At 32.9% G+C, this 23019-nt stretch overlaps 1 protein-coding gene and 1 long non-coding RNA gene across 5 annotated transcripts; one reads left to right on the top strand and one right to left on the bottom strand.

Annotated features, from left to right (window-relative positions):
- The first annotated feature begins 146 nt into the window (after window positions 1-146).
- On the top strand, window positions 147-2126 carry LOC120273109. Its single transcript, XM_039279759.1, has 2 exons — window positions 147-698; window positions 891-2126. The coding sequence occupies exons 1-2, from the start codon at window positions 147-149 to the stop codon at window positions 2124-2126; spliced, it is 1788 nt and encodes a 595-aa protein (XP_039135693.1).
- A 3134-nt stretch (window positions 2127-5260) lies between these two features.
- LOC120273657 lies at window positions 5261-10024 on the bottom strand. Of its 4 annotated transcripts, none has more exons than XR_005540591.1 (4): window positions 9791-10024; window positions 6132-7713; window positions 5991-6063; window positions 5261-5915 (listed from the first exon to the last, which is right to left on the bottom strand). It is a non-coding gene; the product is annotated as an uncharacterized LOC120273657 (long non-coding RNA). The 4 variants fall into 4 exon arrangements; XR_005540590.1 differs by having other exon boundaries at window positions 9796-10024; XR_005540592.1 differs by lacking the exon at window positions 9791-10024 and having other exon boundaries at window positions 6132-6217; window positions 6316-8164.
- Between the last annotated feature and the right edge of the window lie 12995 nt (window positions 10025-23019).

Genomic DNA, 23019 nt, shown 5'->3' with positions numbered 1-23019 from the left:
ATTTATACAACAAAATGAATATGGAAGAAGATCTATCTCAATTCTACAGCTGGTGGTTGAATCAAATACCAATATTTTGGAGTGTGACAAGACAAAATAGTCAGAAGTCATTTGTTGAAATTAGAAGAGAAGAAGATCTCACTAACATGTTTAATGAGTATAAGGACTTAAAGAAGTGTGAGCTTTATGTAACATTGGTTGATGCAACACCATATTCTGTACAGGAGGGTGGACAAAGGGCCAGTAATTTAGAAGTAAGGGATATGAGAGAAAGTCAAAGTTGTGCTTCCAATGACAGACCTATTCTAACCCAAACAAACATTGATGCAAATCATGAAAACATCAATATAGTGCATGAAGAAGATTATGGTCAAGATGATGACTTGGTTGAGCAGATTGACAGTGAAACTAGCTACCATTTATTGTATAATAGTGAATCAAATGATGAATCAAGTGATGAATCAAATGCTAAGGAAGGCCAAATTCAAATTGATGGTGAAAATCAGAGTATAAAGATCTGCTCCTTGTTTGTTGATTGTTATCTATTCCGAAGGGCACTTGAAAAGTACTCCATTCTTAGGGAGTTTTCCATTAAGTACATCAAAAGTGATCAGTCAAGAGTGACGGCAAGGTGTGTAGATTATAAATGCTCCTGGATGGTCCATGCATCGATTGTTCGAGAGCAAGGTGCATTCCAAGTAAGAACAATTATTAATTACTTATTGTTACTTAATTTTGCAATACACATTAACTCGCAATTAATATGCATTAATACTTTGTAGGTAAAGACAATGCAAGATGAACACTCTTGTTGCTCAATAAACAAATGTGGGAATAAAATGGCTACCCAACATTGGATTGCAAGTAAGGTTTGTGATTGACTACGACAGGAAAGTGATTTATCTGCCAAGGAGTTAAGAAGAAGGCTAAATGAAAAGTATAATATGGATCTACCATATCATCGGGTTTGGAGGGGGAAAGAAGAAGTTGTGTCTACCATACATGGTAATTGGGAAGATTCCTATATGAAGATTATAGATTTCAAGGATGAGTTGATGAGAAGGAATCGTGGCAGTATAGTAAAAATTGACAAAGAATCAAAGGAGGGGAAATCACATTTCAAGAGGATGTTCATATGTCTAGGACCGTGCAGTAAAGGGTTTCTTTTGGGGTGTAGACCTTTCTTGGGACTTGATGGATGCCATCTCAAAGGCAAATACAAAGGAGTAATGGCAGCAGCTAGTGCTATTGATAAATGTAATCAACTCTTTCCACTTGCTTATGGCATATTAGAGTTGGAAAACATTGAGTCCTGGACATGGTTCTTGAATGGCTTATATGAGGCAATAGGTTTGCCTAATGGTTTGGTACTTGCATCTGATAGGCAAAAGGGTCTTGAGGAAGCAATTTGCAGGGTTTATCCATCTGTGGAGCATAGAACATGTGTGAGGCACATGTACAAAAATTTAAAGAAGAAATTCTGTGGGAAAAGTCTACGAAGAAGTGTTTGGGCTGCTGCAAGATCATACACAGTTAGAGGTTACAATACAGCTATAGAAGACATCAAATCAATTAATATCAGAGCTTATAATTGGATAGAAGACTTGGGGAAGAAACTGGAGATATGGCGTAGATCACAGTGTAGTATTGTTTGCAAATGTGATTACATCACAAATAACATATCTGAGTCATTAAGTGCATGGGTTGCAGAAGCCAGGGAAAGGCCTGTTTTAGATCTTTTAGACACAATCAGACAGAAGATAATGGTGACCATGGATAAAATAATAAGAATGGCAACAAAATGGAAGGATGATATTGAGCCATCTGTGAAGAAATATGTAAGGAACCTATCTAGAGGATTGGCAGCATATGAGGTACAACATTGTAGTGATTCAAAGGCTGAGGTCTCTTATAAAGGACAGAGGTGTGAGGTTCTGTTAACTGATGGAATATGCAGTTGTAGAAAGTGGCAAGTCTTTGGAATACCTTGTGTACATGCTATGGCATTCATCTTCTCTATCAGAGGTGCAAAATGGGAAGAATATGTTGATTTATATTTTTTAGTGGAGAAAACTACGGTTGCCTACAACTTGGAGATTGCTCCTATGCCTAACATTAACCAATGAACTTCTAATAGTCAATTGGATGGTTTACTTCCTCCATTATCAAGGAGACCAGCTGGAAGACCGAAGAAAAATAGGATAAGGGCTGCATATGAGATAAAGTCAGGCAGACATAAATGTGCTAGGTGTGGTGGACTTGGTCATCAAGCAAGAACTTGTAAAGAGGCGGAACATTCAACAAATCCATCAACAAGTAGCTCCCAACAAACCCAAGGAAGGTATTGAAAATTATATAAATGTTCTACTTGATTGATTTAAATTGTTTTTAATTTTGTTTGAAGTTTTGTAATCTATGTTAAAGTTTCTCTCTTATTAATCAATTAGTTGTTTGTTGAGTTACTAATCAAGTTTAATTTAAAATTGTAAGGGAAGAGGCAAGCCTAGAAAAACTCCAAGAGATAATGAGATCCATGTTTAAATGATGTTTGTATGGGGAAGAGGCAAGTTGCCCTCTTATTAATCAATTAGTTGCTTATTGATGTGTTTGTATGGTTATAAATGATGCTCATATAATCTATTTTTGTTAATTTTGCAAGTTTGGCTACAAATATTGGAGCTTTAGGATTGTAATAGACTCCATTTTGATATTTGGTTGTAAACATGTTCATGTGAACATGTAAACTTTTAATGGTTAGCAAACATTTTGTGAGCATATTGATGTGTTTGTATGGTTATAAATGATGCTCATATAATCTATTTTTGTTAATTTTACAGGTTTGGCTACAAATATTGGAGCTTTAGGATTGTAATAGACTCCATTTTGATATTTGGTTGTAAACATGTTCATGTGAACATGTAAACTTTTAATGGTTAGCAAACATTTTGTGAACATGTTGATGTGTTTGTATGGTTAAATTTATGATTGTAATAGACTCCATTACGATAAGTTTTAACTATTTTAAATTTTATATTTTTAAAGAAGTATTCATAAATGGTCATTTTACAATAAATTATTTGTCAAGGGTATATACATGTAGATCAATATATTTAATGGTGTATTTCTCAGTTAGGTTTTTCTCAAAATTTAAATGATGAAGTGATATATTTGGAACTATAATAGGATGATATAATTGCACATAAAAAATAATTTTTTAAACTATTTTAAATTTCAGATTCTTAAAGGAGGTATTCATAAATGGTCATTTTACAATAATTTTTTTTTCAAGGGTATAATGGTCATTTTATATATTTTTTGTTTGTTAACAGATGATTTTTCAACCAATTTGAAGCCTAGGGGTATATATGAAATTCTATATATTATTCAAGGGTATGTATGCAATTATCTTTTATGCAGGGCAAATATAAAATTTCAAAATTACTCAAGGGTACACCTGCAAAAAGCTCAAACAATTATTACATAATAAAAATAGCCATTGGAATATAACCATTGATATTTAAAATTTTTTAAAATAGACGTTAGAAAATAATCATTGTAAATATAGCCATTATAATTATTGCCGTTATAATTTTCCTCTATTTATTATACACAACATGACTCTTTTGCAACTACACATACCCTTTTCAACATGGATTTCTCAAACCTTTGAAGGAAAAGAAATGAAGAAGATGATCTATTAATGCTTAGCGTCTGGTCGAGACAATGTCCAGCAACTTTCAAAGATAAAGAACATCACACATCTATTCTTACAGGAGCTACATATGTACAAGAAATTCTTGGAGGTCATGAAGAATGTTGCAAAAGAGAAGTTTGTATGGAGCCTTATATATTTCAAGCACTGGCTAATCCTTTAAGAGAAAAATCTCTCCTCCGCAACTCAAAATAGACAATAGTCGAGGAACAACTAGCAATGTTCATGTAAACCCTTGCTCATAATGCTTGTAACAACGATGTTCAAGAGCGATTTCAATATTCTGCAGCAATGGTTAGTAGTTATTTTCGTAAAGTACTTAAAACTATTCATCGACTTGCTCGTGAATACATAGAACCTCCATCTATAATCACATCACCGGTTATTCAGAATAACAGAAAATTTTTCCCATATTTTAAGGTGGGTAAAACTATATATTATTAATTTTAATTATAAATTTATTTTAGTCATTTTAAATACTTTATGTTTGTCTATTTTTTAGGATTGTGTTGGTGCCATTGATGGAACACATATTCCTATCATGATTTCTTTTAATAAATAAGATCCTTATAGATACAGGAAGTAAACACTACCACAAAATGTTATGGTCAGATGTGATTTTAACCTTCATTTTATATATGCATGAGTTGGTTGGGAAGGTTCTGCTTTTGATGCTAGGATTCTCCAATATTCGATTGAACAAGGTTTTGAAGTCCTATGGGGTAACTATTATCTTGTAGATACAGGATATGCTAATACCCCAAATTTTATTGCTCCATACGCAGGTGTTCATTACCCTTTACAGGAGCAAGGACGAGCACAATTTAGACTGAGCAATTTTAAAGAACTATTTAATTTGCGATATGCTTCGTTAAGGAATCATGTTGAACGCATCATCGGAATTTTGAAAAATGAGATTTCCAATACTTTAAGTTGCAACTTTTCACACAATCGAGTCTCAAACTGATATAGTAGTTGCTACTTGTATGTTGCATAACTTCACCGTATACATAATGGTACAAATGCTGTTGAGGAATTTGATGATGAAGAAAATATTGTTCCTAATGGAGATGATTCATATGGCGAGGATATCAATACCATGAACTTTGAGCGAAATGTAGGTGCTCGAAAAAGAGATGAATTAGTAGTGCAGATGTGGGATGATTATTATAGCTATTGTCGAGCTAGAACATACGTTTGCTGATTTTTAATGCGTTAGTAAAAAACAGCTATTTGCTATGTTTATTTTTAATGTATTAGTTAAAAAAAAACCAATCCCTTCCTTCAGATTTTTAAATTACCTACCTGATCTTTTTAAATGCCATTGCTATCTTCTTCTCTATCATGGTCATGAAAGTCTGCATGAAGTTAGCAAATTTACAAAAGATTAATGAAAAGAATTTGAAATATATGTAAATCAAGCAAACAAACCTAGTGTATATTGAACATAACCTAGTAAATTTATAAAGATTAAAGAAAAAAATCTGAAAATTGGCAAATATTGCAAGTTCCTGAATAATAACAATGTCAAGAAAACACACAAAAATATCAATATCAAGCCAAAAAGATATTTTAACAAGTTCATCATCTTAAGTAAACACATAACAATGTCAATCCAAAAGAAAACACATAAAATTCAAGAAAACACATAACAATGTCACACTCATTGTCTATTACTCAATTTTCGTGAACATCATCTTCAACCATGGCACTCTATGCTCATCCTGAAGACATAAGAAGAGTTCATGATAACTCTTTTCTTTAATTAAAATTTGGATGGCTTTGAACACCTCTTCCTCTCTGAAAATGCCACTCATTGAGTTAAACACCTTCATGCAATCTTCAATTGTCTTGAGTGCCCTTAAGATCATCGAGATATTCTTTATTCTCACACTCTCAAAATGCTATGTATTGTTGCATGTTGAATGATGAATCTTGGTGTTTTTTTCCTTTCACTCCCTTTTTCTTCTATGTCCATCTTCATCTCCTATTACATTACTTGAACTTTTAGTTTGAGGATTCTGTAGTTAAGGACAAAGATGTTCCACTTGTATGATATCATCATCCTCTGTATCGTGAATAGATGATGATTGGAGTGGCTTGTTTGGAGTAAAAACACTTGGGGTTGTGGAGAGCATAGGTGATTCAGAAATGACTTCATAATCTTCTACACCACAAGATCGCTTACCTTCAATGTATCTCCCTACATAAAAAATATATAATGTGTTAGTAAAAGAAAAAATTTATAGGATTCAAATATTAGAAAATATATTCTTACCCTCATAAATCTCCAGCAGTGCTATAAAATGTGGAAATGGTCTTTTATGTCATTTCCTCACATCTCTATTCCTCTGTTTAATTTGCTCCAAATTAGATAAAAGACAATAATGAAAACATAAATCATTAATTATATACATACCTCCAGTAGTGGTGCCCAAACATCATCCGGGGATGATATAATATGTCCTTTATAATCCCATCCAATGCCATTTAATTCTGAAAGGCCTTTTAGAAGTTTGTAGATTTTTTCAACTCTTGTTCTAATGCTTTAATTTGGTTTGTAGGAGGTTTGGATTAAAAAACTTGCTTATCATGTCGCGTACCTTTTGTTCCATGCTTCTTTAGTCCATCCATTTTGTGAATGCTACGTAGGAGTATTATACTCACCCAATAATCTTACTAGGTGAGCCTTGTGAATTTCATTCCACTTTGCCTTGCTTTCATGTTTACTTTCACTTGCATTTGATTTATTAGTCATAAATAATGAAAAATGTTAGTATAAATGAATTTAACTAACTCATGCTTCAACATTTGTATTGAGGACCAAGCTAAACCATGCCAAACCATGCTTCAAATTTAACTAAACTCTAATATGAATGTTAACTAAGGTTTTTGTTTGGTTTAATAAGATGCCAGCGCTAACCAATCTATTAGTATCCAACATTTGTATTGAGGACAATGGAGCTATCTCTGACAATGCAAACTCATTCCTCCTCAATGTGCACCCACCCATCATTGGTCCATTGCCAATCTATTAGTACTATTAATGATTAAAAAAAAGCAATCTATTTCACTTTCATTCTCAGTCTCTAATATATTTGAATATATAAAATTTGGAAGAACGACTATAAACATATAGAAATAAACAATGAACTGATAATACTTCAATAATAAGCCACTCCTTGTTTCACTAACCACAGCTCTTTCCCATCTTTCTCTCTCTAATGTACTTGAATACATATGGAATATAATATATATATATATATACATACATACATATGCACACTCTTGGTTTATAAGAGCCAATGCACATACAGATAAATCATAATGATAAGCCACTCACTATTTCAAATGATCTCTAATGTTCAGAAAGGTCACTAATTATCAGAACAATTCAGAATAGAGTATGCAAACTCTAGTTGCAAAACAATTTGGCAACTTTGGAGTACAGAACATACCATATCAACTAAGTAATTCCAAGACATACCAATAAATCAAAATAACTATAATCATAGTTCCTTCAAACGAAAGTTAATAAACCAAGTAATTCCATGAAAGCCAAAGCGTTGTAATGATGTTTACATACTAAAAGGACAAATCAACAAAAGTAATCAATTAAAAACTAAAACCTTGTAAAGAAAAACAACACCCACACCCAAGCCCACAAAATCTATGTTTTTCCTTCATTAAACTATGTCCAACATGAATTTCAAATTGTGTTGCTATCATTGTTGAGATGTATAAGTAGAAATGCTCTTCAAGGCCTCCTAATTAATCATACCTCTTGCTTCACAACCACATAACAAATCAAGATAAATAAAGGAAACAACCGACACCTTGCAGGCGATGCAGCCATTCTTCCTTTTTCAGCCTAGTTTCGGCCTACTAAGGATACGACTTGGGTGCGCTAGCGTCAGCCTTTGGTTCTGGTGTCTTGGATGCTCCAGCGTCGGCCTTAGGCTCTGCCGTCTTGATTGCCCCAACGGCGGCCTCTTCAAACCCTAAAAATGAAATATCTCCACTGGCCTTAGAGAGAATGAGAGAAAGACACAACACAAGCCAGCCACACAATTCAGCATAAACAAATATTCCACTTAGAGTGGAATGTTATTTTATGCCATAACATTCACATTATGGCATAATTTTGTAGTGCAATTTAACTACCCAAACACCCAATATGACATAATTATGTCAAAATGTTAAATTATGGCATAACTCCAGGATTATGGCATATTTCATTGGTATCCAAACAGGCCCTAAGTAACTAATAATTACCAAAAAAAAAAAAAATAGCCCATATCCATGAATAAAACTTGATAGTCTAGAGTAGACGAATGCCTTGTTTATGTTAGAGAGGTTTGATAATGGTTACAATGTATGGTGGTAGAGATACTTTGAAAAAGTTTATCACTTTATCATGTCATTTTAGTTGATAATGCCATGTCATTTTTTTCCTTATTATAAAAATAGGCTGGGCAAAAACTGATTAGGCCTAAAGTTGAGGCTAAAATAGTCTACATAATAAATAATCACTAGCAGTTCCCCTCCACATGTCCTGTCAGTTTCTTAAGGCTCCCGTTTCCATAAACCCACACAACATCAACAACAATTGAACTCCATTACAATTTGGTAAATATATCATTTGAGTAAAAATTAAAATTAACAAAAATACAGCATAATCTTCAACATAAATATGTTCCTAAGAGATAATAAATGAACTTCATGGAAGCTCCAAACCAAACATATATTTTGTGTTGCTTCATATTTAGTACACATAATGACAAAGGATATAGTTCTTATATGTACAAGTAACTTCAAACTCAAAATGAATGAACATTAAAAAGGATAGATTTAACATTGATATCCATATTTAAATAAAGAGATCACCATATTATCTCTAATTAAGCTATCATATCATTATACCAAAGAGATAAAACAAACATTACACACATAGAAAAAAAACTACATAATCATCCATTTACACATAACTATTTTAAATATCAATAAAGATAAGATCATATGGCCAGATTTTTGAAGACAAAAAAATATTCATTAAACAAATAGGTTTTTGAATATAAAGAAATATTTGGAAAAAATTTTCTAACCTCACTGAGATGAGAATTGTCAAGTGAAAAATGAAGGTTGTTAGATCTACAATAATTTATACAAACAAACATCTTAAATTAAAAAACTCACAAAATAAAATAAAAAAAAACATATCTCAAAGACAGAAAGGAGAAATGATGAAGAGATCTCGGTGAGGATAACCGTCATGCAACTTTAGATCTACAAGATTTTATAAAAGCATCTTTTAAATTCAATAAAAAAGAAGTTGCATGAAAAAATAAAATGATAGAACTTATGGAGAGAAGCAGAAACGATGATCTGTGGCATGATTTGCTATTACTTCAAAGAACAAAGAAAAAAGGTTGGAGATGATGAAGTAGGAGAAGTGATGAGAAATATCTTGGTTGAAGATGGAGATCGATGGCGTGAGGTTACCACCAGGCCCCACAGCGGTCGGGCAATCACACGAAGCTTTCCAATTACAAGGATTTGTACTTAAGCTCAATTTGGGCGTAAGTCCAAATACATCCATAGGTGTATTTGAACTTGCACAAATGTTTTGAAAGTCAGCAAACTAAATAGGGTATTTCAAGAATAAGGTATTAGAAATTACTTATAACTTCAAATACCTCTAAGCAAATACACTCTTAGTGTCTTTTGCAAATGGGACATTTGTACATGGACTTCTACATTCAACTCTCATTATCCCTTTGTTTTTAGCAAAACTAAGAAAATTCCTAAACTAATTCTAACTCCTGAAAAAAATGTCCTTCATAAAATCAAAATTTTCTTCTTTTCTTTTTTTTTTCAAGTAATTTACAAAAAACAAAGCAAACATAAAAAAAATAGATCCCCTTTATAAATCAATTAATATCCACAATTACAGATCTATTTGAGCCAATAAACAAACTTTCTCCATGCAAATGGTTAGATTTGAATGTATTTTCCACCATGTCAACCAAAATACCCAGGAAAAAGAAAGAATTATAAAATGAAGAGTAAATGATTCACCTCACCTGGGCGGGGGTGGGCATGTTAGAAGTGATCAAGAAGTTTTTTCAAGTCTAAGCTTGCTTCTGTCACCAATGACTGATCAACCCTCCTTGAGATCCAAATATGAGGAAAACTTTGGTGCTAAAGCTTCAGTGGTGAAAGAAATGTTAACATGATCACTGAAGAGAGGTTGAAGACAATGAACGGGAACAATGGAACTCTCAAGAACTTTCAAGACAAACAGAGCATCAAAACATTCACATTCTTCACATCATCCATCTAATAATATGGTTACACATATAGGATCCAACTTAACTTGACTTGATTACATTAACTTAAACATCATTGAACCCAACACACTTGACTATGACTGACTAGACTCTTACATGCCTCAAACTTAATTAATTGCATTATGTGATGATGAGATCTCAGCCATTCAACTCAAACATCATATTTCCCTCCTATTATATAACAAAATCAACCACTAGGATATTCAGCTCTTGAATTTCTTCAGCAAAACAACAACAGTAGCCTCTGACTTCAATTAATCTAATATGCTCTGCCTTAATTGAAGACTGCAAATTCAAAGTAAAGATCTGTATTTGTACAGCTTCTTTGCCTCCAGACGTTTTGTGGATAAATCTGTAACTTGTTCTTCAGTATTGTAGTATTTTAATTGTACAAACTTCTGCTCACCAAATCTCTTATGAAATGAAATTTCACATCTATATGTTTGGTTCTGTTGTGTAATGCTGGATTTTTTTTTTTTGGCAATTGCTATACAAGATTTCTTATCACATTGGATTGTAATTGGACATTCAAATTGAATGCCACAATTATCAAAGATCCTTTTCATCCATATTCCTTGGCAGCAAGCAGAACATGAAGAAATTTATTCAGTTTCGGTTAAGAGAAGAGCAACAGTCTTTTATTATTTTGAAATCCATGATACATGTCACACCCACTACTTTTACAGAGGTAAATTTATCACCCATTAGTTAAAACCCCATTTTAACTGGAAGACTGACATCCCTATAAAACAAAATTGACTTACTGAACACGATTGACAACTTTTACACAAACTACTAGGGGTGAGCAAAACTAGGTACCTGATCCGGTTTTTAAAACCGGATCAGATACCCAGTTTTTTCAGATTGACAAAAACTCAACCCGTATCCCAACAGGTTTAAACCAGATACATCGGGTACCTGATTTAAATCGGATTAGATATCGGATATCCGGATCCGAATTTAAGTTTTATCTACTCCATGGATTTGTTTAAATAACAACATTACATAAAAGACAAATATGAAAAATCTTACAACTTAGCATTAAACTCTTATATTATTCTTCACACAAGAAAAGTCATAACAAAAATAATAAAGAGTTTTATCAAAGATTAGACATTATAAAAAAAAAAAATCAAATAACTTCTAAAGCATCAAGTGTCTTATCAATAATGATCATTAGTTGCTAGAGAGAAGAGATTTGAATGAAGGCTAGAGAGAAGAGACGCGGTAATGGCTAGCTGTGAATGGGAGGCAAGGATTTGAAATTTTTTACTTTTTAACTCATGTAGAATTTAACTTTATATATATATATATATATATAACTATATGAGTATATAACTCTTTAAGTTATTTGATTAGGCATTTGGATATTTTTTTTTTATTTTTAGCCCTTATAAAATTTAAATTTATTAATGTATATTATATATAAAACTTTTAAAGGGATGAGATGAGGGATTGGATTTTTTTTTTCATTTTTACTTTTTAGACAATATAAAATTTAAAATTATTATATATATAATATAATAAAAATTAAAAACCTATCGAATTGGGATATCCGATTTTTAATTTCTTTCGACCCGGATCCGACCCGGTTTGCATCTAAAAAATTCGGATTGGCTACCCAACTCTTTTTTTCGGTTCGGATACCCAAAAAATTAAGGTCAAAAATCGGATATCGGATCGCATCATCGAATCTGGATTTTTTTGCTCACCGCTTACAATCTACAGATTCAAATACACAAATAGAATTGAAAGGGACCCACTACAACCCTGGACTCAACCCTGACTAACTCTACACTCGCACAGGCGATCTAAGAAGGTCTACTCTTGCAAATGTAACACATTTCAATTAGTTGATAGTGGCTCAATAATTTCAAATAACTAACTTTAGAAATTAAATTTAGAGTATATAAAGATCAATTGCTCAAATAAAGTTTCCAACTTCCACAAATACCAAAAATTTGGCATAATACTAACTTTAAACCATCAAAACATAAACTACTCATCAAATAAAATTTTTCAAAGAATATAATCTTTGTGAGAGACAACTCTCCTAAGAGCGACAACTGGGCTTTACCTCCTCATCACAATCCAAAATAACAGGTACTGTACAACAGTTCTCAAATCAATGGTCTTAAAACACTCTTCAACTAGGGGCAAACACAGGGTTGACCACGCCGCCTCCCATTAGGTCAGATCGTAGGAACCCCCCACTGTAGTGTCGGACTAAAGTCCGCAATCACCATCAAAAACCAATAAAAGCTCAGTAGTACAATATATGCATAACACCAGTAAAATTCAGATCCAGGACACCATCCCCTTACCAGGAATGAAAACCAATTCCACAAGCATTAACGATAAAACAATTTTAATATGCACACATGGTTTCACAAATCATCTCAAAGTCAATGTACACATAACCATTTAAATAAATACCTAAAATGAATAATTAAAACATACATACAAGTATTTTCCACAGTTAAAACTATGTATAATTGTAGAAAACCAGATATTAGATAAGTAATAAATTATAGTATATTTCTATTAGATTTAGGTTTCATTTCTTAGTTGATCATGCATATTTCCCCATATTTTTAGTTCAATTTCACTCTTTTAGTTCAAGTTACTGCTCTTCATCAGTTTACATGCAGATAAGTGGAGTTTGGCCTTTATTTGAAACTCGGGTGACCTGTGGTAGCTACCACACCCATGGATCGTGGTATAGAAATTTAAAGACTAAAACCTTAGAAGAAGCACAACTTGTCTGTGCCAGCTAACATAGCAGTGGATCTTTGTCGCCATCACAACCCAATTTAACCCTCATCTATATAAAGCCATGAAAAAGAATTTTAAAGGATCTTTTGGCTATAAGAACAAGGAGGCGATTTCTCTAAGAGGTTAGATATCATCTAAAGCTATTAAAGAGGAGAAAGAAAACAAAGATTAATGGGGAGATTCATCAATCTACAAGAACATCATGCGTGGAGGATCAAGAGTTTATTCTTTCTTATTCATTGATTTATTTCATGTTTAGATCTATGATGGATATGAATATTTTAGCTTATAAATTGAACATGAGTGAGTAGATCTTTTGTTCTTGGATTGGGATTAGCCCAATGTTTAAGATAACTGACGATGTATTGACTTTTATTTTCTTATTAATGTTTATTTGCTTTTGATTCACTTTTATAGAACTTAATGTATGTGAATGACTTGGGCCCCTTATATTTGCATAATTTTAGATACCAAAGGAAGGACCGAAAGGTGAACTAAGGTATTGGAAACCCTAAAATTGAACATAAAATCCTAGATTATGATTTCTTATTGATAACTAGGTGTCATAGAACTTAAAGGATCTGATTAGATTCAATTATCATGAAAGTAGGAGCTGTTCTAAGTTAGATACCTCAATATATTCTAAAAAGAAATAGTGAGTATACTAGGATATTTCACCTTCAAAGAAATTAAACTAAATCAATAAAAAAAAACCAATACAAAGTCTTTTATCTATCATTGTGGTGAACTTTAATCCTAGAAGCCCTTGAAATCTGAATTAATCATCTAAGCCATTGGTAGCCTTGATTTTGTTAATTTTGGTTTTCATTAGTTGTTATTTCCACAATCCACATACCTAACGATTCATCTAAATAACCCTAATTTCAAGAAATTGGTAGTTAGCATCAATGTCCTCAAGGGAATGATATTAATTTACTACGTGAATGATCCATGCGCTTGCGATACACATTATGTTTTTGGTGCCATTGTCGAGGACCTTGATTGTTGATATTGATTAAATTTGCAACTTGGTTAGATTAGACATTTTATTTTTATTTTATTTTACTTTATTTTTCTTTGCAGGAGGTTATTAATTATCTGCAAAGATCGAGAGATCTTGATAACCTTGTGGAGTTAGATCCTGAAGTCGAGCGAGCCTTTCAAATTAGAAGATAGTATCAAAGAAGGAAAAAGATTCAAGAATCGTAACCCTTAATCATGGAAGAGAATAATAGAATTTTAAGGGACTTTACAACAACAAATGTTCAAGGATTGCACTCGAGCATTACAAAACCCACAATTGACGCAAATAACTTCAAATTGAAGCCTGCACTCCTCTCCATGGTTCAGCAAAAATCAATTTGGAGGCTCACCGATAAAGATCCCAATTTGCATCTTTCAATTTTCTAGAGTATTGTGACAGTTTGAAGATTAATGGAGTTTTTGTAGATGCCATCAGATTAAGATTATTCCTTTTTTCCTTAAAAGACAGAGCCAGTGCATGGTTGCATTTACTTCTTGCGGGCTCTAACACAGCATGGGATCAGTTATCACAAGCCTTCCAAGCCAGATACTTCCCTCCAAGCAAGACAACTCAGCTTAGAAATCAGATCACTAATTTTGCTCAAAAAGAAAGAGAATCATTGTGTGATATATGGTTATTCGTGCAGACCTTCTAAAATAGGTTGAATTATAACACAAGGATTACAGTGGATGCTACTTCAGGAGGACCCTTGATGAACAAGAGTGTGGATGGGGCCTACGATCTGTTTGAAAACATGGCTTTTAACCATTATCAATGGCCAAATGAAAGAGGTACTCAAAAAAAGGTTCTAAGGAAATATGATGTGGATGCTTTGTACCTCATCGTTGCAAAAGTTGATTTCTTAACTCAGAAATTTGATAGAATAAACATGAATGAAGTTGGAGTTTCTAATGTTTCATGTGAGATATGTGGATGTATTGGGCATAGAGCTATAGAGTGTCAACTTGAAAATTTCACCCCTCAAGGCACATCAGTGGAACAAGTTAGCTTCATTAATAATTTCAATCAGCGGGTTTAGGATGATCCTTTCTCGAATACTTATAATCCTGGTTGGCGCAATCATCCAAATCTTTCCTATAATAATAATCAAAGTCAAGTAAGACCAAGTAATTTCAGACAACAACCCCAAGATTTCAGCCAAGGCCTTCTAATCCTTACCAAGTCCAGAAATCAAATTTGGAATCGTCGCTTGAAACTTTTTTGATGACCCAAACTAAGCAAATGAAGAATTTAGGCAACATTTCAGATTATGAGTGAATCAATCAAGCAGTTAACATCAAAGGTTGATTTTGTGGCAACTTACAACAAGATGCTAGAGACCCAAATTGCTCAGCAAGCAAGCTCTTCATCAAGACCTCAGGCTATGTTCCCAAGTAAACCAAAAATTAATCCGAATGAGCAGTGCAATGCTATGACTCTGAGGACTGGCACACAATTGGAGGATCCAAAAATTATGAAGGATATCAATCAAGCCATTGAAACAGAGACAACAGATAATGACAAGCCACCATATGCTGAAATTGAAGACAAAGAAAACGCTATAGACAATGAAAGGGAAGAACACAAGTATATAGCACGACAGCCTTACATGCCACCAATTCCCTTTCCACAGAGATTAGCTAAAGCTAAGATGGATAAGCAATTCGGAAGATTTTTGGAGGTTATGAAGAAGTTATATATCAACATACCATTTACATAGCCATTACAACAAATGCCCTACTATGCAAAGTTTCTCAAGGACATCTTGTCCAACAAAAGATAACTAGAGGAATACAAGACTGTAGCACTAACTGAGGAGTATAGTGCTCTAATCCAGAACAAATTGCCTCCAAAGCTTAAAGACCTAGGCAGTTTCTCCATTCCGTGTGTGATTGGCACCATAAGTTTCGAAAGGACACTATGCTATCTTGGGGCTAGTGTAAGTCTTATGCCTCTCTCTATGTGCAGGAAGCTGGAAATGGGCAAAATCAAGCCAACTACAATCACTTTGGAATTGGCAGACTGCTCTGTTAAGTATCCGATAGGTATCCTTAAGGATGTGCCAATTAAGGTCAGTAAGTTTTTCATTCCAGCAGATTTTGTTGTGCTAGAGATGGAGGAGGATTCTCAAATCCCCATCATTTTGGGTAGGCGTTTTTAGCTACAACAGGTGCTATTATAGATGTTAAGAATGGTAAACTTTCTCTAACTATTGGTGATGAAAAAGTTGAGTTTGATTTGTCTAATGCTGGAAAAAATCTTTTGCTGAGAATTCATGTTGCAGGATTGACATGCTACACCAAACTGATAGACAAGAAATGCCAAAACATTGCTTTAGTAATGACGTTGGTGAACATGCAAGATCATTGGGAGCACAAACCAATCATTGCAAATATTGAAAAGCTTAATGGATGGGTAAGTCTGTTTAAAATAATTTCTAAACTTCAAATTCATGAGCTTGATGAGTTAAAACTAAATACTTATGAGAATGCCAAGATTTACAAGGAGCAAACTAACTGTTGCCATGATAAGAAAATTCAACGCAGAAAATTTCATAAAGCAGATATGGTGATTATTATTCTAAGTTGAACCTTTTTCTAGAAAAGCTCAAATCCAAGTGGTTAGGTCCGTTCAAAGTGATCAAAGCTTTTCCTTATGACGTTGTTGAAGTATGGAGTAAAACTACAAGTTCCTTCAAAGTGCATGGACCAAGGTTGAAGCATTACAACGTTGAATAATAAAAAAAAGAAAGGGATGAATTATACCCATTCCAAACCTCCCACAATCTCCATGTAACACATAAAACAGGGTCAAGCTTATGACCTTAAATAAACTCTTTTTGGGAGGCAACCCAAGTTTTCTCTCTTTATTTTTCCTAGTTTTCAAATTGTGCTTAGAAATTTTATGTTTTTAGCTCATGTTGATTTAATTCATGTCGTTATTTGATCTAAATTTTTGCACTCATTCACGCAGGTTCTAGTCTTGATTCAATCTAAATATGGTCATCTATGTGAATACTCAGCAATGGAGGGGCTTCTCTAAAAATATAGGTTGCTTATGGTTTACAACATAACCATACTGTTTTATATATAAAAATTTTTCAGAAAACAGAATGATTAACGGGTTAAAGATGTCTCAAAGCATGGGCATGCTCGTGGTGCGTGCAATTCAAAATAAATTTCGTCACACGTGTGCAAACATAAACCGCAGGTTATTTTCAGTTCCTTTTCTTATTTTTATTCTTTTTTGTCTCTTAAAAATTCAAATTCTTATTTCTTTTATTTATTTAAATTTTTTTTTACCTTTATCCCTTTTTAATCCTGTTTTAATTTTAATATTTAAAAAAATTTCAAAAATCTCTTCATATTTTATTATTATTATTATTATTATTATTATTATTACAAAAATCCACCAATTCATTTTATTTATTTATTTTTTTTTAAAAACTCTTTCTTTATTCTCTTTTAATTTTACAAATAACCGATTTATTTTTTAAAAAAATTTAAAAGGAAACGGTTTATTGTTAGTATTATTATTATTATTATTATTATTATTATTATTATTTTAGTTTATTTTTGTTTCTTTTACTTTTTATTTTTATTTTTATTTTTTTTCTCTCTCTTCTCCACCTCTTTTCCTCGGTGAAATCTCTCCCTCCACTTCTTGAAGATGGCTCCTAAATGTACACGACCAGGTGACGTTAAAATATTGGTGGAGATGGTTCTTCGAGGTATATATAGAGAAGAAGATATAAGAAAGAAAATAGTGCGGGGTAACACTTTTCTTTAGGCTTAATTCACCTCCATCTAATTTCAAATCTTTAATGCAAATTGAATTGAATGACGAATTTCCTTTAGGATACAATGAAGACCTTTCAGTATATATGGTTTGCACTTCCATACTCAAGCAAAGACAAGAATGGCTTTACAAAGTGAAAGTTTACTTCTATCTTTTGTCCACTAAAAGAAAAAATCAAATGAACTTGTGAAGAGTTTGTTTGCCATTCAATTGGCTTGAATGATGGTATGAGTTTATTTTTTTATAGAAATGAAGTGGTGTTTAGTAAAGAAACACGCCACTTCAATAATAAGTGTCATTTGAATACACCACTTCATTAAAAAGGCACACTATTTCATTAATGAGACACACCACTTCAATACATTACTTCATTAAAGAGACACACAACTTCACTAATGAGACATATTATTTCAAATAAAACAAAGAAACTATTCAATAATTAATTAATGAAATTATAAATGACAACATCTTTTTTAGTTATATTACAAGTAGTGCTTATTAGATTAGTGTCTTTTCATTTTTAAAATCCTCTCACATAAAATTTTTTAAAGCTGGTGTAAAATATGGAAACCACTTGCAAGCAATACACAACTGGCATCTTTCCTAAAGCCACCTTCCTCCACCACCACACTGATCTTTTGAGTAAACTTTTCCCCTTCTCATACATTGAGGACAATATCTCTTTCAAGCATGGGAGAGTCATTTTTTGCATTAGTATTAGGTATTACATGTTTAGCATACTTACCCTTTACATAGTTATCATCTTATTGCATGTAGATTCATTTAGGTCTTCAATAGTAAAAATCTGAAAAAAAAAACCTTTTCATATTAATGACTTTCAAAATTCATTTGACTAGCTATTTGACATGACAGATAAAGATGGTCCAAGACAGAGTTACTATTCATTATCAATAGCTTTGGGAATACATCTTTCATTTACAACAATATTCGTGCTTACTCCATTGCTCTTAATCATATGCATCTAAATTCGGTATATATCCTTGCAAATGAAATCCTTGAAATTCCATGACTTTTATTATATCTTATAAGTGGACAAATAAGGAAGAAGTGATATGCGCAAAATTTATGTCAATAGAAGTTTAGTGAAATAATAATGTTTTGACATTGTTCTCTTACTTTGTGTGACCAAGTAGCTTGGGGTTCTAGCTCTTGATAAGAGTGTTCCTTTAGCAGAAAAGCCATAATTAGGCATGAATGCGTAAATGTAGATCTATAATTTACAATCTATGTTAGTCAGTGAAAATTGAAAAAGAAAAAAAGGGATGAAAAGGATGAAAAAAAAGTGTCGAATAAAAGGCCTATTGATCTTTCATATGAATTTGCTTGGATATATGTCATTTTAAGTGCAATGCTCATTTGCATGTGGTGTGACTGCTACATTTTTAAGTCATGCTTGTGTATGTTCATTTGCATTGGTATAAACAGTTGTTTTGTATACTCTTAGGAGTTTTGCTTGTGAATTTCTTATTGTAGTCCATGTTAAATTATTTCTATCATTTGAGTTTTGTCTAAAAATAACAATAATAAATTATAATAATGAATTCTCTTTGGATTTCATGGTTGTTTTGCTTGAGGACAAGCAAAGATTCAAGCATGGGGGAGTTTGATAAGAAATAAATTATAGTATATTTCTATTATATTTAGGTTTTATTTCTTAGTTTATCATGCATATTTCCCCATATTTCTAGTTTAATTTCACTCTTTTAGTTCAAATTATTGTTTTTCATTAATTTACATGCAAATAAGTGGAGTTTGGCCTTTATTTGAAACTCGGGTGAGCTGTGGTAGCTACCACACCCATGGATCGTGATGCAGAAATTTAAAGACTAAAACCCTAGAAGAAGCACAACCTGCTCGTGTCAGCTAACATAGCCGCGGATCTTTGCCGCCATCGCAACCCTAATTTAACCATTCTCTATATAAAGCAAAGAAAAAGAAGTTTAAAGGATCTTTTGGCTACGAGAACAAGGAGGCAATTTCTCTAAGAGGTTAGAGATCATCTAAAGCTATCAAAGAGGAGAAAGAAAACAAAGATTAAGGGGGAGATTCATCGATCTACAAGAACATCATTCGTGAAGGATAAAGAGTTTATTCTTTCTTATTCTTTGATTTATTTCATGTTTAGATCTATGATGGATATGAATATTTTAGCATATAAATCGAACATAAGCGAGTAGATCTTTTGTTTTTGAATTGGGTTAGCCTAATGTTTAGATAATTGATGATGTATTGAGTTTTATTTCCTTATTAATGTTTATTTGTTTTTTATTCACTTTTATGGAACGTAATGCTTGTGAATGAGTTGGGCCCCTCATATTTGCATGATTTTAGATACCAAAGGATGGACCGAAAGGTGAACTAAGGTGTTGAAAACCCTAAAATTGAACCCGAAATCCTAGATTATGATTTCTTGGGGATAACCAGATGTCATAGAACTTAAATGATCTAATTAGATTTAATTACCACAAAAATAGGAGTTGTTCTAAGTTAGATATCTCGCTATATTTTGAAAGAAAATAGTAAGTATCCTAGGATATTCCACCATCAAAGGCATTAAACTAAATCAATAAATAAAAAGTCAATACGAAATCTTTTATCTATCATTGTGGTGAACTTTAATCCTAGAAGCCCTTGAAATCTAAACTAATCATCTAAGCCATTGGTAGCCTTGATTTTGTTAATTTTAGTTTTCATTAGTTGTTATTTCCACAATCCACATACCTAACGATTCATCTAAATAATCCTAATTGCAAGAAATTGGTAGTTAGCAGTAATGTTCTCATAGGAACGATAATAATTTACTACTTGAACGATCCGTGCGCTTGCGGTACGCATCAATATACTAATACAATTGTTATGGCATAGCAAACTGCAAATAAATATAAGTATCCTTTGACAATATAAATTATTAAATATAATAAAATGAAATATTTGAACAATTAATTCCAAATAGTAGCCATTAATCACTTATTTTAAAAACTAACCACTACCAACTTACCTGATCTCTCTTGGGTTTCTCACTAGACTTGGAACTCCCTCCTAAGTCTGAACTCCACCTAACAAGAGAACGGGATAAATAAATAAATACAGGCTAATGACATAACTGAACCTAAAAGAAAATACAAATAACAAATAACTGGCTATCTATTTGTGCCCACTCACTCCAACTAGTCCAAACTCGATCTCGCATAATCAAACTGGCCTCCAACTTGCACTTAAACTAATTCAATTTAGGCTAAACCCTCCTGAACCAACCTTAATTTCACTGAACCAACTTTAATTTCATTGAACCAAATTCAATTAAACCAAATAGCCTTAAACCAATTATAATTCTTATACAAAATCTCTTGAACCAACTTAGTTCAACTGAACCCAATTCTCCTTGAATTGTTTCACCCCAAAACCATTAGACCAAAATCTAAATCAAGCCCAAATCAATCTCAACCAATTTAACTTAGCCAAAACAATTCAAGCTCAACCACAACTCATCTAGACCAAATCAATGCAACTGAACCCAACCACATCAACTTGGTTAGCCAAACCCAACTCCAAATTCAACCAAATCAATTAAACCAACCACTTAATTCCCAACCATTATCATCACTATCTTAATTATCATCTCCATCAACAACTTAATTAACCAAAACAAACCCTAATTCCGATTGCTACAGTACTGGTATAATAAATCCAAGAATTCCTCCACCATTCCAAGCAAGATTCATCTCAAATACAAAGGGTTTTTTCAAAACAAAAAAAATCATCTAATAACGATACCCTCATAATCTCCATCAATACTTCTTCAAATTTCATCTTCTTCTTCATCAAACCAACCACAGATACATACACACATCCATGAAATACAGCACCAAGAAAATTCTTACCAAGCCAAGCCATTCCTCCGACGAGCTCCCTCCGATGATCTCCAAGCACAACTCTTCAAGCCTCTCATTTTCTTTTTCTTTTTCTTTCTTTCAGAACACTATTGCAGCCATTGAAGAAGAAGAAAGCCCATCTTAAAAGACATCCATTTTCCACCCTTTTTCTCTTTACTTTGATTTCTACCAAAATTCACTTTCAGTCCCTGTCAGGAAAGAGTCATATAAATAAGTACTTGCAAACTCTCCAACGTTCCCTGTGTGATAAAATAGTATTTCCAAACGGTCTCTGAAAACACTTCATATCAAGTCCTCTTATTTACCTATGAACCCAAAATCTTCTATAAACTCTCACATATAAGTCCTTGTGTTTTCCATTTGGGCTCTTCTATAGAAGTACTCTATAGAATAGTCTCACTGCAACTGTGATAATAACTTGAATATAGTTTCCAACATGTACCCAAAGGTTCAGTGTATTATAATACAACACCTGAACCAATGTTAAAAGTTACTCCAGAGGCGCTTTTTCTATCTTCATTGCTTTCCCCCTAATCACTATCTGAATTGCCTTGGACAGCACACTTGGTTCTCCTCTTGTAAAAAATGGCAAAGTCTTTAGTACCAACCAAGTACCTCAATATATGTTTTGCTACACCATAATGATATTTTGAAGACTTATGTGTGAACTTGGACAGAAAATTGACTGAGAAAGCAATATCAGGCCTTGAATGTGTGATATAAATCAATTTCCCAATCAATTGTTTGTATGTTGTTTCATCTATTGCTTCTGCTTCTTCATACACTTGCAGTTTAAGGCTTGGACTCAGTGGAATTTAGGCAGGTCTACAATTATGCATGTTATACCTCTTTAGCAAATCCTCCACACATTTTTTCTGAGTCACATGAACTCTAAAACTATCTTGCTAAATTTCCAAGCCAATAAAATATGACATTACTCCAACATCATTCATGTCAAATGCCTTTTTCATATCTTTTCTGAAGTTTTCCACCAATAATGGAGAGGAGACCATACATATTAGATCATCAATATAAACACACACCAATAGAATTTTTTTCTTGGCCTTCACTCTTTACATATAGAGTGTGTGTTCATTTGCACTTCTCTGAAATCCTTGCCTTTAGAGGTATGAATCAAGTTTACCTTACCAAGCCCTTGGAGACTGTTTTAATCCATACAGTGCCTAGTGCAAATTTGTACACCAAATTTTCCTTTCCTTGAACTTCAAAGCCTTTAGGCTGCTCAACATACACTTCTTCATTAATCTCTCCATTCAAAACAGCTGATTTAACATCCAATTGAAAGACTATCCAATTTTACGAGTTGCCAAGGATAACAAAATTCTAATAGTATCCATCCTTGCAACAAGAGAGAAGATTTCTTCATAGTCTAAACTATGCTCTTGAATGTAGCCTTTTTCCACCAACCTAGCTTTGTGCTTTTGT

The sequence above is a fragment of the Dioscorea cayenensis genome, chromosome 12, assembly GCF_009730915.1.
Source record: "Dioscorea cayenensis subsp. rotundata cultivar TDr96_F1 chromosome 12, TDr96_F1_v2_PseudoChromosome.rev07_lg8_w22 25.fasta, whole genome shotgun sequence".
Taxonomy (NCBI): Eukaryota; Viridiplantae; Streptophyta; class Magnoliopsida; order Dioscoreales; family Dioscoreaceae; genus Dioscorea; species Dioscorea cayenensis.
The sequence above is the reverse complement of the archived record's forward strand: the minus strand, read 5'-3'. Positions and strand labels throughout refer to the sequence as shown.